We start from the raw sequence: 12,123 nt of genomic DNA on the forward strand, positions 1-12,123 counted from the left end.
TTAAAAAAACCCCCCAAACTACCTAAAAATATTGCCACAGCTCATTTAGGATGCACCTCCAACTGCTTGAGATAAAACACAGCAGGTGTGTTCGTTTTGCCACATTGCTTGTTTTAGTTACAGTTACCTGTATCTTACCTAAGAAGGCTGGTTCTGGTAACTTCAAGGCAGAGCACAAAAAACAACAACTTCAAATTTTCAAATTCATAAAGTTACTTTTGCATTTTTTTCAAATTCTATTTCAGCAATCTGAGAGTAAAATTTCCCCCCTTGACACCTGCCCCTTGGCTCCTCCCCTCTGCCTAACATGCACTGGTTTTTCTGTTACACTAAATTTGAATCCCTTTAAAACTTAAATAAAAGGGCAAGGGGCAAAATCCTCAAGATTAATCTAATTTGTCCCTCTGCCTTAAAGTCTATCCTGAAATGGCTACGGACTAGGGGGAAAAAAACCAATTTCTGAGCAGCACAGTTCCACCCTCAGCAGCATTACTGCCACATCTTGGATTTGCAGGACTCTGCCTTATGCACTGCAGGCCCTCTCCCCAGGGCTTCCAGAGAATCCACCGCAGTAAAACCATGGTAGTTGTAAAGAGAATATGACTTTGCACAGTCCCCATCAACCTGTTTTGTTGGGATCAACCAGTGTTTTGATTATTACTTAGAATAAGATGAAAAGATTGAGCGATGCTTTAGAGCTTATTTAAAGCTTTCTCTTTACCTGTGCTTCTTCCATCCATTGAACTGGTTCACTCTAAAAATTAATAATTTCTTACTAAAAACATTTAATTTTTTTTGGGGGGGGTGGGGGACCAAATAGGAAATAAAAGGGTTTTTTTTTAATGTAGCCCTATTTTTCTACAAAAAACAACACAAACCTTACAAAAATTCACAAAGGCTTTACCATAAATCTGATGGCACACATAACCCTGTTTTAACCTTCAAAATACTGCTGGAGTCTTGGATAAAATGTATCATTATACACACTGTTGAAAAAGTCATTAAACAGAACAGACAAGCTGCCTAACAATACATTCAAAGTGAGCAATGTGGATGTCCTTTTCTTTATTTCCATATTACTCACCTCAGATTTACTGATCACCCAAGAAGGTGCATTTTTTGTCAAATTTGAAAATCCACACCAATGAGCTAGAGAACTCTGCAGATGGGCTTTTCATCCTCTCAGAACATAAGACTGGAGAACAGCTGTTTTCATTAAATCAATTGCTGTAGTTACTTTCAGAAGTAAATTTACCCAGACAATTTATGATCAGCTTGCAGTAGATGTACGAGATCAACCCAAGCAAGGATAGGACAATAAGTAGAGCATTCCAAAACAGCCTGGGATTTTTTTCCTTTTTTCTTTTTTAAAGCAATGTGTGGAAATCACAGGAAGAGAAGAAAAAAGTAAAACAAACAAAAAATACCCCACGCCACACCCTGTGTTTGTTATCAGCATTTCAACAGAAGTCTTAGACAGTCAGCATTCTCCATGAATCAAACCAGAAATTTAAAGAACACAGCTAAAACCTTAAAACAATCTCTCAGTTCAAGTTTACACAAACTGATTAAATATTTCAAGCTGATACCAGAATTCAGCATGAATACTGGGGTTTTCCCCAATAGAAAAATGTTCTTCATTCCTTACCTCATCATCTTTATACCAGGACAAGCTCTCTGCAGTCAGGACGAACCAGTATTCCTTGGATCCTCCTTTCATGATGCCAATGTTGTTGATGGTGAGCCAGCCTTTCCGGATGACCTATGCAGAGGTGCAGTCAGGTACAAGTTTAGTTCACTACTCACTTGACAAAGTTCTGCTGCTGCATTCATTCTTTTAAATAAAGATTTGCTAAATGAAACACAGACAGGTGCATTTTTTCAGTCTGGGAAATTCAACAGTTTTTGCAGCATTCAAAAAAGAAAAAAATAACAGAGTATTATATTTTCAGTCTGAAGGTTGGAGAAAGAGAGAAGCCGAACTATCAGAATGTTGTACTTCAGCAACTGTGAGTGTGATAAGGATCAGGTAAGCTTGAAAATATTTATTTGCTGTATATGAACACATTGTGAAAGCCCACACAACTTAATCTCTGACTACACTGTTCTGCTCTAATTTTTAAGGTCATCTCTAAAGGTGGATACCAGGAAAAGCACCTAAATTAAGGCAGGAAGTTGTAAGGAGAGGAATGTGAGAGCCATTTTCTTCTTATAGGATAGAAGAGAAAAAGAAAAGAGGAAAAAACCTTAGGCAGCAATAAAAATCAGGGAGAAAATAGGTAAAGCAAAAATTTATAACATAGGTACAATCAAAAGATGAAAGAAACAGATGTGAACATACCTATAAATACTAAGACCAGGAGGCTACATCATGCACAAAGAAAGGGGGACAGCAGAAACCTAAGAGAAATGAGACAACTCCCTGGCAGAAGAGTATAACCATGAAAATTCATTTACAGATGAGATGGAAACTTTCAATTTTATTGGAACAGCCACTGTTTTCCAATATAAATGAGAAAGCAAACATTCCTTCCTATCATGCTCTGAACAAGACCACAGAATCCTCCCAATCACAAATGCAAGGAACCTCAGCTCTACTCCTGCTCCCCACAGCAACACCCTTCACTTGCCAATGGAATACTGAGACACAAAAAAGTGCTCAGAGAAGCCCTTCAGAACCCTCTCAAGAAGCTCCACAGGAACCAACTTGTGTGATCAAACATGAGTTTCCTCTTGGATTTAAAGAAATATATGAGACCAACATTCCTCTCATAGGGCTTTACAAAACCAGTAACTCCAATACCAACAACTCACCAAAGAAGAACATGGCTCACCATCTAGTCTTTGCCATCTATAAAAGTTTCAGAACCAGAATTCACTCCTATTCAGTCTGGATGTTCACACAAGCTCCTAAAAAAAACCAGCTTTGGTTTTGCACAGGTAAGGGACTGAATTATATTTGATAACTAAATCAAAGAAGTTGCACCTGAAAAGCAGGAATTTGTATGGAAATGCACATAATCCAAGAGTATCAGTTTCATTTCAAGGAAGACACACATGTTTTCCCATTTACTACAACCAGGCCAGCAGTGTAAGAAAAATCCTAATGATCCAAAAACAGGCTGTAAGTTTTCAGCCTGTAAGAAAATCTCTAAGCAAGCATTGATTTGGGTCTGAAACCACAGTAAGAGATGAGAGAACAGGACATGATTCCTGTAAAGAGACTCACGGGTATGGCACAAGCAGATTAGATGGAATAGCCCATTCCACAAAGATTTCTACAAAAGTGGGTCAGGACTTAAAATGTTTGTGTTTACTGGAGGGAGAAACCTATGTGGAGAGGGGCATGTGTGTACAAACACATATGGATTGCTTGCCTAAGTGCAAGCTAAGGGAAACATATTGATAAGAACTTGATTACCCATCAAATCCTCATTTTATTTGCAATGTTCATTGAAGTAAGATTTTAACAGGAAACAAGTAACATGCCAGTGTACTGGCCTTCAGACAGCTGCCACAGGACAAGTTGTGGAACCAAACTAATCCATTTTTTCTTTCTGCACTGAACTATAAACAAGCAAAGGGAAAAAAAGTTGGAGAAAAGCAACAAAATGAAGGTTCTGCATTCACTTGAACTTAGTTCTGCAGGAAGGGGAGCTATAATTGTGCAGCAGACTAAATCCTTCACAGCACATGTGCACATGTTCCCATGCTATAAAGAAGCTGAAATAAGAGGCTGGGAGAGAGGATGCTGTTGAACCACATTGTCTGCAATTGAAAATGCCATGTTACTCCATGTAAAACTCATATCCACACATAGGAAGCCCAGGCAGGCTGACCAGCACCTGATTTGGAGAAAAATGTTTTGGAGAAATAAATATCTCAGGGAAGGTAAAAGATTTGAACACAGATGCCAGTGAAGATAAAGAGGTGGTTTCTAGAAGCAAACCAGGCAGGAACACCTAAGCAGCAGGTTCAAGAACCTTACAGGTGATGAGCACTTCAAAGGGAAGGGAAGGAGCACTCTCTGCTTATTCCATCCTCTTCCTCACCATTACCACAGGCTCTGTAACAGCTTAATAAGAGTCCAATTTTCTCAATTCGACAAGAAGGCATTTATGGTAGAGGTCTCAGAACAGACCAAGCCAGCATTTTAAAAACTAAATACAAACTACTTAAGAAGCACTGAAGGTTTCAATACTTCTAAGGCAGGAATTGTGTCATGCTCCAGTCCAGCACATCTCCCCATAAATGTGCAACCATCACGGGGTGTGGACAGAAACAAGCTGACTTGTGAGGACAATCCCTGGTCACTGTCTCATAAAGGAAGGAATTTGCCAGTAGATTCCTCAAAAATCCTGCGTGCTGAGGATCAGATCCAGCTGTCATTCCCACGCAACCCTGCAGAAGAGTAGAACATCAACCTACACCAATATTCTGAGTGTGTGTTTTTCATGTGAAATTTCTAGACCTGTTTATCTACACCCCTCTGGGAAAACAGAGTACTGTGTTCTCTAAAATAGCCTGGCTCTACAACAGGTCATAACAATCTAAAATACTAGGAAGCTGTTCCAGGGGATACTAAGAGGGAGAAGATGAGCTTAGTGTGCTAAGCCCATGTCCTTTTCATTGAATTTTCCCATTTCCCAGACACATTCTGTTAACTCCAAAAAGCTACACTTACGGAACACTCAGCATCAGTGTTGGATGTAAAGGAGAGGGAGATGTTGGATCAAGGTGTAATGCAAGAAAAAGCGAGATTAAGGAACGTAGTTTCACTTTCCAGAGAAGCTGAATGACACCTTAGACTCTGGCCAAATTCTCAAAAAAAAAAAAAAAAAACAAAAAACCAAACCCCCTCAAGCCATATTTTAGAAGTCCTCCTCCACAGGCAATAAGAAGGTAAGATTTTTCAAAGACACTTTTGAAGTTCAAAAAACTCTGAAGGAGAGTTATTATTTTGGAGTTTTTTAAAACTGTTGTGTTAGCTATGTTTTATAGCACTTCAGCTTGAAAAATGGAAGCACTGTGTTTCATTATTGGTCTCACGAGTTCTTTTTCTCATTGGGTTGTATCTAAGAGATCCATTTCACTATTTGTTATCATATTTCTAAATGTCATTCTGTGCAGAGCGGATGTTAGTGACATAAGTTATGAACCTCAGGAAGGTGAAAAACATGGGCACAGCCAGAAGCTACTGGAGACAATATTCTGACCGGTAGCTGGACTCCATGCACAGGATGAACGAGAGATGACACAGTTCCTTCCTTCAGGAGCCTGCTACCTAATCTGGGTGACTGAAAAATGAAACTTAGAGCCTCTCAATGCACACGAACAAGCCAGAAGGAAATCACTTTCCCATAGCTCAGCTGCACAAAACCCAAATCATATTTGCTGTGCTTACCCTCCAACACTTCATGGATAAACAGGAAAGGAGGATTTGACACAATAAGCACATTTTATGTGTTGCTGCATGACTTTAATTGCATTAAATCAAATAAGGCATTTGTAAAAGAAATATATTGAAAGAAATGGGCCATTTTTGATTCTCTAAAGAAGTATTTGAAGGATGACTTCAAGATAAGTGAGATACATGAAACTGGGCAAAGACAAACACAAGAGTGAGAATCATGAGACTGGACACTCCCACAAGGAGACATGCAGCAGTAATTGTTAATGTAACACCGTTAAAGTTGTGTTGTGTAACTCCGCTGAAATAATTCTGAACCCAGAACAGAACTCCCAGTACCACTCCATCTTCCAACCACTGTCATTACAACATGTGCTACCGAACAGTAAGCACATTGAGAGAATAAAAATTACAAAAACTACTCAGGGAGGTGCCCTTAGAAGCTGCTGGTTCTTTGGATTCAGTCATGAGGATCCTCACACTACAGAAACTGTAACGTATTAGAGGGGAAACCTACTACAGTATTTCACTGTAATTTGCCAAATGTCACAGCATAAACTGATCAGATCTGCTCTGATGCTGAACACAACCAAGATCTTGTGACATTGCTTCCCTACAAATCACTGCACAATGAATTACGTAATTTAAAACTAGTGACAGAGGCTGAAGTCCTAAAAACATGTATGCTTTAAAGTAAAATTTAGTCTTTACTGAAGCAAAGCTCTCAGGGGTAAAAAACTGAAATATTCTTTCAAATATAGTTAAACAAAGATTGAGGTAAGTCAAACATGAAGGGATATTAATCTAAAAAAATAGTTAAAGGCTATTTAGAACATCAATACTCCTCTAGACTTGATAAAGTGAAAATTCAAAGCCAGCAGGTCTCATGCTGCTAAATTTTGAAATACTTTTGAATGTGTTAGTTCATGGGCACCACCTCTTTCATAGAAATACTGACATTTCTTAACAGAATAGCTTTGTTATGATTTTTCATGACCACCTCACTGGCCATGGCAAAAGTCTCCATTTCCATCTGGTTGCTTAAAAAAATTCTATATGCATTTTTTTCCTGGGTCATGCAGGATAATAGCATTTAAGTATATCTGAAGAAAAGAAAAGTATGCTTGTAGCAAAGTATGCTACAAAGCAGGATTAAAAGAAAAAAAGAAAATTAAAAAAGGAAAAAAAGGGGTTACAAGGGGAAAAGTTACTTATTAGGACTATAGTTCAGGCCAGCTGATAGGGTCTGAATGCTACTTGTGTCCAGAAGAAATTAACCAGGAAATTAATCAGATTCTTGGTGTAACACTGAAGAGAGGCAGGTCAAACAAAACCCTCAGACCTAAACCTCCACAACACCTGGACAGTGCCTTGAAACTCACAGTTCACATTAAGCCCCTTCTCCAGTTCCAGGGCTACTTCAAGCACAGCAGCAGATTTTGCCACAGAAGCAAATCACCTATAAATTATATATAATCCTCTATAATTGGAGTGTCTTGCATTCTCACACACTTCAATTGGGCACATGGAGCAATTACACCTTCATCTTTAAAGCTTTATCGTCAAGGGGAGCTTAAAACATTGAATTTTAGTCACCAAAACAAACCTCAGCATGCAACATACACAATTAAGAGTGGGTCAGCTTTCAGGAGCCAAACCTTGCTGGTGTGCTGTGTAAAACTAAGCATTGCACAGAGTACTCCAAGCAAATGAGAAGACAGACTAACCTGTGGCTTAAAAAGAAACTTTGTGGAGTCAGGTCAAAACCTCAGGCGGTAGCAAAGAAAAGACAAACAAAAAAAGGCCACAGATTAAGCATGAGAGGATTAATTAGTAGTAGAGGAAAAAGGAGAAAAACATACTAAGAGGAATTTGCATTATTGTCCAAAAATAAGGTGTTGTTGTGCTCATCTTATTTTCAAGATACACAGAAATAGTTCATAGTTATCTGCATCATTCCAGCCCAAAGCAAGCTACTAAAAAAGAAAAGCAAAGTATTGCAAATGAGCATCCCACTATTTTGGGAAAATTCAGTGATCGTGATCTCCCCACGGGATTCAATTCAACTGCTGCTAAAATCCGTGCTGCCTAGTCCTTTTTCCATAACTGAACATAAGTTTACTTTAAAATGATAACTAATAGAATTTGATGATGTGGCAACAAACTGAAAAAATGTACGTTTTTATCATAGATATTGCCAAAGAATAAACACAATACAGAAATTTATTTCTTACACTTTACCATCACTGAACAGGTAGTAACTTGTTATAAAATTAACTGCAGTTTAGACAATTAATTCTAATTAGTAATATTAAAGACATTCACATATTTATTTACTCATGAAGTGGAAGGGTTAGAAAAGAGTCTGTCCGTGATATATTGATCCTCCTGGTGCTATGAAGAGAATGTTAAAAAGATTTTAAAATATTAAAAAGGCTTGAAAATATTCATTCATAAAACTCATTTTTCTATCCAAAGTAATTCCTTGACATAAACAAACCACCAAGAACAGTACCTGTATCCATAAACAGCATGTTCATTTACACCAGAGCTAATGTTTCCTTTTGGTTATCTGAAATTTTTTTGCCCACCTTTCAAAGACAGGTTTACTATGAATAGAGTTACATCAGATAAAAATTGCTTTCCAGTTATATAATAAAATAAACACCAATTAGTCATTTTAGTTTGAGAAATGTGTTAAATTATAAAAATATTAATTTGATGCAAAGTCTTCTACAACATTTGAAGTTATACTAGTTCAGACTGGTAACAGCAGGTTAGTAGCAGTTAAGTGATGAACTGCAATTACACTTTGTTGAGGTAGCGTTACAGACAAGACAGCTTAACATTAAATACTTCAGCAGCAAGTATACGACAAACCAATGAGTTAGAGACAAATTTTGCCCTCTGAGAAGCTAAATGAAAAAGCAACAATAAAGCTTACAGAACTTAGCTCGTACAATTTGCCTTGAAGGCGGTAGATTGGTTCCCTGAAATAGCAAATTGTAAAAATGAAGTTTTATTTCAGAAACATTTTCTCATTCTTTTCAACTCCAAACAATCAACTTACAAACATCTGTTTATTATCTCTACAATAAAAGGTTCAGCAAAGTCCTTTATACCACAAGTAACCAAGTTTCAACATTGAATTTAAAATGCCAAGCTTTTTCTTCACTTCTTTAGAGAGAAAACATTCACTCAATTAAAAAATCATTCATTTTATTTGTGTATTTTTGAAAAGCCAGATAATTGGTTGCTTTTCCTTTTATGGGACACTCCAAAGTGATGACAGTCACTGTGTTTGACACATGTTCCGGCACAGCTAGATAAGAAGGAAATCTCTCCTCAGAGGGGAGAGGCTGCTCTTTGAAGCCATTGCAGTGTTTAGACCTTCCAGTTTTTTTTTCATTTTAATCCAAACCATATATTATATCAAAAATGCCACTCATGCTGGTCAGGCTGTAGGGAACCATCACATCCAAGAAGTTGCTGGATTATTTTAAGAAATATCCTGAAAATAACTAGCAATTTCTTGGTGAGAGGAAGAAATTTAATTTCTAACCCCAAAAATATGACTACAACTCTTGCCAAGAACTGTTGTCTACAAAAGCAGCAGAATAGGAGACACTCTGAAATTTCAGGTTTAATCGCTTGGATCTAAACTAGGTTGTCACTTTTGAAAACTTTGATCAGGAGGTGAAACCTCCTGAGCACTGTTTGACCAAATTGCATGTGAAAACATCAGGAAGATATTCAATCCTGGTAATTCTACAAAATTTCATCATCTTATTTTTACTATTATTTTTTATTTCATTCTCAAGTATGTACTAGTTCCATAGCAATTTTTTTCTGTTTAAGACTTTGCAAAAACCTCAAAGTGAGCAGAAACTCTCCAAATAGTAGCATTTTGCTTATTTTCATCTCATATTAAGAAGAGGACTGATCCTGCCAAGTACTGAGAACCGCTGACCCACACAAAAGCAGAGAGGGAAGGCAGGCTCAGGAGCACGAAGCACCTTGCAGTATCAATCCCATATTCTTACGTGACAAAAAGAAACAATTTCATTAATGAATTTTAGTGAAGATGCTAATTAACCCAAGAGCATCAACCACATATTCTTTGTTTATTTTGAGAAAGGCCTCTGGTACATAGTCAGCAACTGTGTGATGTCAGCTGAAAGGTTTCAGAAGATGTCAAGGCAAATCCACATTTGCTTGCTGACTTGCCCTTCACTACAGTTCAGCTGTGAACACATCAGGAGTAGCAAAACACACAAAGCACACACAGGCAAGTACTCACCAGCATTTGGGATTCTGAAATTCACAAGTTTGCAGTTAAAGACAAACACCAATGTGTAACATGAGGATTCAAGGCACTGAACAGCATGGGAGGGAAGACACTCACCAGCAGTGCAAGCAGCAGCAGAAATGCTAAACAGCAAATGATGATAACAATGGAAGTCAGGTGGCTTTGAAAAGTTCAGCAAAACAAGGCAATGAGGACACATTTATGTATGTTTGAAGCAAAGGTAAATGATAGACTTAAAACAGAAAATGCAGTCAAGAAAACCAAACAGCTTGTATTAACTTGCAAATGCCATTATCCATTCTCCGTTACGTGCCTACCTGATTTCCCACTGCACTTTTGTTAACCTGACTGCTTCTTTGTTGGGCACTAAGGGAAGCAGAGGAAAAGAGTTATGCTGAGGAAACTTGAACTAAGCCAGTTCCTGAGGAATAATTTTAGCAGTAATAGTTACATTTGATTCCAGCAGAGAAAGCTAGATTAACACAGCAAAAGAAACACAGGAAAATCATTGCATACATGTGCATATTTCAACTGCTTTTCTACCTGATGATATTTGCCTGCTAAGGACAGAAGGGACAGGCACAGCAGACAGCTCCTACCAATCATCCCCTTCGCAACAACATCCTTCTTGCATTGGTAAAGGTTACTAAAAGCACAGAAATTATGGCTCATGTGGGTAACTTTGGAAACATTACCCTCTATAAATATCCAGAGGAGACAAAAAGTAAGCCATTTCTGTTATTTAGAGCCGTACAACAAAATCCTCCCCTGCTGGAGGCTCCTTAATAGCTTTGTCTTGACAGTTTGTTTTGGATATTATTCTAATATTTATATGCACTTTGAGGGCGTAAATATAACCAATAGATGAAGCCTTCATAAAGCTGGTTCAAAGCTGAAATCTTGTAAGAATAGAGCACATTTGAAACTAAACCATAAACCATATTTAAAATATTTTGCTCAATTCTTGAACTTTGGTAATCCCAACTCCTGAAACAAAACATACTCTTGACTCAAAACCAAACAAGTTGCCATTAATTCTAAAAGCATTTGCATTATGTGGCGGTTTGTGTTAGGCACAGAATTAAAATATTGCTGGAAAGAAGAAGAAAAGTGCTCCAAGAGCAGGCTTTGGCTACTCAGCCACCAACACTTCACTGGTGACAGGAAGTTTTGTTTGGATTAGATTATACCATTTCACCAGGCATTGATTCACTGAAGACAGAAGCATCCATATGCCAATGGCTACAAAGGCTGTTCTGACAGAGAAAGGCAGAGGTGTGCTTGGATCAGAGCGTGTGGCCAATCCTGCTGTTTGGTGCACAGCTCTTGCTCCAAAGAATTGATGAAGCACCCAACTCAACCCTTGTCCAAATTCCGATCCTGCCCTTTGGACCACACTATCAAACCAGCAGTCCACATGCTCTCTGGGAGAAGATCCCCAAGGATATTTATTCCTTGTGCCTACTCACTGTGTTTAGCTTGATAATCCTGATCCTTTTGACCAAACAACACTGCATGTCCCTGGTGCATCATCTAAGTTTTCTCTTTTTCTTAATTTTATCAACTCAGAAACGCTAATTATTCCATTAACGTCATACTAAGAAACCCATGCCTTTTAGAAATAGCCCAGCAATTGGTCCTCTATTTCATGTTCTAAATACAAATTACTCTTTACGTAGATTGAAGCATGTAGCTGTTCTGAGCTATACCAACTGGAAACAAACCCAAGCCCAGAATTTGCCATTTGTTCTGCCAAACAAGACAAACATTAATATTCTAAGATTTTGCCATTTTATAACTATGCAAATTTGTTCCAAATACTGGCCTTGTTAAATCCCTCTCAAGACAATTCACATTGCACTATACCTGCCTCAGGTCCTGCAGTGCTGCAGAGTAGTTTGTAATATCTTGTGCTCTCACTCTTATGACCAAGGTTCACGGTTACTGCAGCTGCATGAAACGAGGGGCTAGAAGGCTCAGCAGAGGAAAGGAAACACCAGAGAATCAAGGGAATCTGTAGTCCAGGATGTCTGGATACTGCAGAAATCCCTGTGCTACCCAACTTAGTTCATTTTCCAGTTCTAACATAACTGCTGTAACAATAATACACTTATAGTATCTAATTAGTATTTTCTCCTGTTTGTCTCATTAGTGAATATATTTTAAATTCTTCTTTGCTATCCAAATTTTCTCTTTTAGTTGAGCAGAAGTCAACAAGGCTACTTTCCTTCCCATCTGTTCCAACCTAGAGAAACCCTTGCTTAAACTTACCAGTGAACTTAAGCCAAGAGTCACTTGTTATCTGCTTATGTCCCATACACAGCACTTGGGGATTTCCAGATCTCAGCTGGCAAAAGAGGCAGCAGCTTTCCCAAGAAAGTTAACTTGGGAATTGTAAAGGCAC

At 38.1% G+C, this 12,123-nt stretch overlaps 1 protein-coding gene across 11 annotated transcripts in view; it reads right to left on the bottom strand.

The window, feature by feature from the left end:
• DNM3 (dynamin 3) overlaps positions 1 to 12,123 on the bottom strand; it is a 171,836-nt gene that overhangs the window by 120,914 nt on the left and 38,799 nt on the right. For 9 of the 11 annotated variants that reach the window (XR_008432222.1, XR_008432223.1, XM_053949823.1 and 6 more), the window contains exons 13-15: positions 10,037 to 10,085; positions 8,371 to 8,400; positions 1,649 to 1,762 (exon numbers count right to left, since the gene is read on the bottom strand). Coding sequence is in view for 9 of the 11 variants with exons in the window: in XM_053949823.1 (XP_053805798.1) it covers positions 1,649 to 1,762; positions 8,371 to 8,400; positions 10,037 to 10,085 (193 nt within the window). In the remaining 2 variants the exon portion in view is untranslated. The remainder of the gene's footprint in view (positions 1 to 1,648; positions 1,763 to 8,370; positions 8,401 to 10,036; positions 10,086 to 12,123) is intronic. The other 2 variants (XM_053949827.1, XM_053949822.1) reach the window with 1 other exon arrangement.

Source organism: Vidua chalybeata, chromosome 9 (genome assembly GCF_026979565.1).
Source record: "Vidua chalybeata isolate OUT-0048 chromosome 9, bVidCha1 merged haplotype, whole genome shotgun sequence".
Lineage (NCBI taxonomy): Eukaryota > Metazoa > Chordata > Aves > Passeriformes > Viduidae > Vidua > Vidua chalybeata.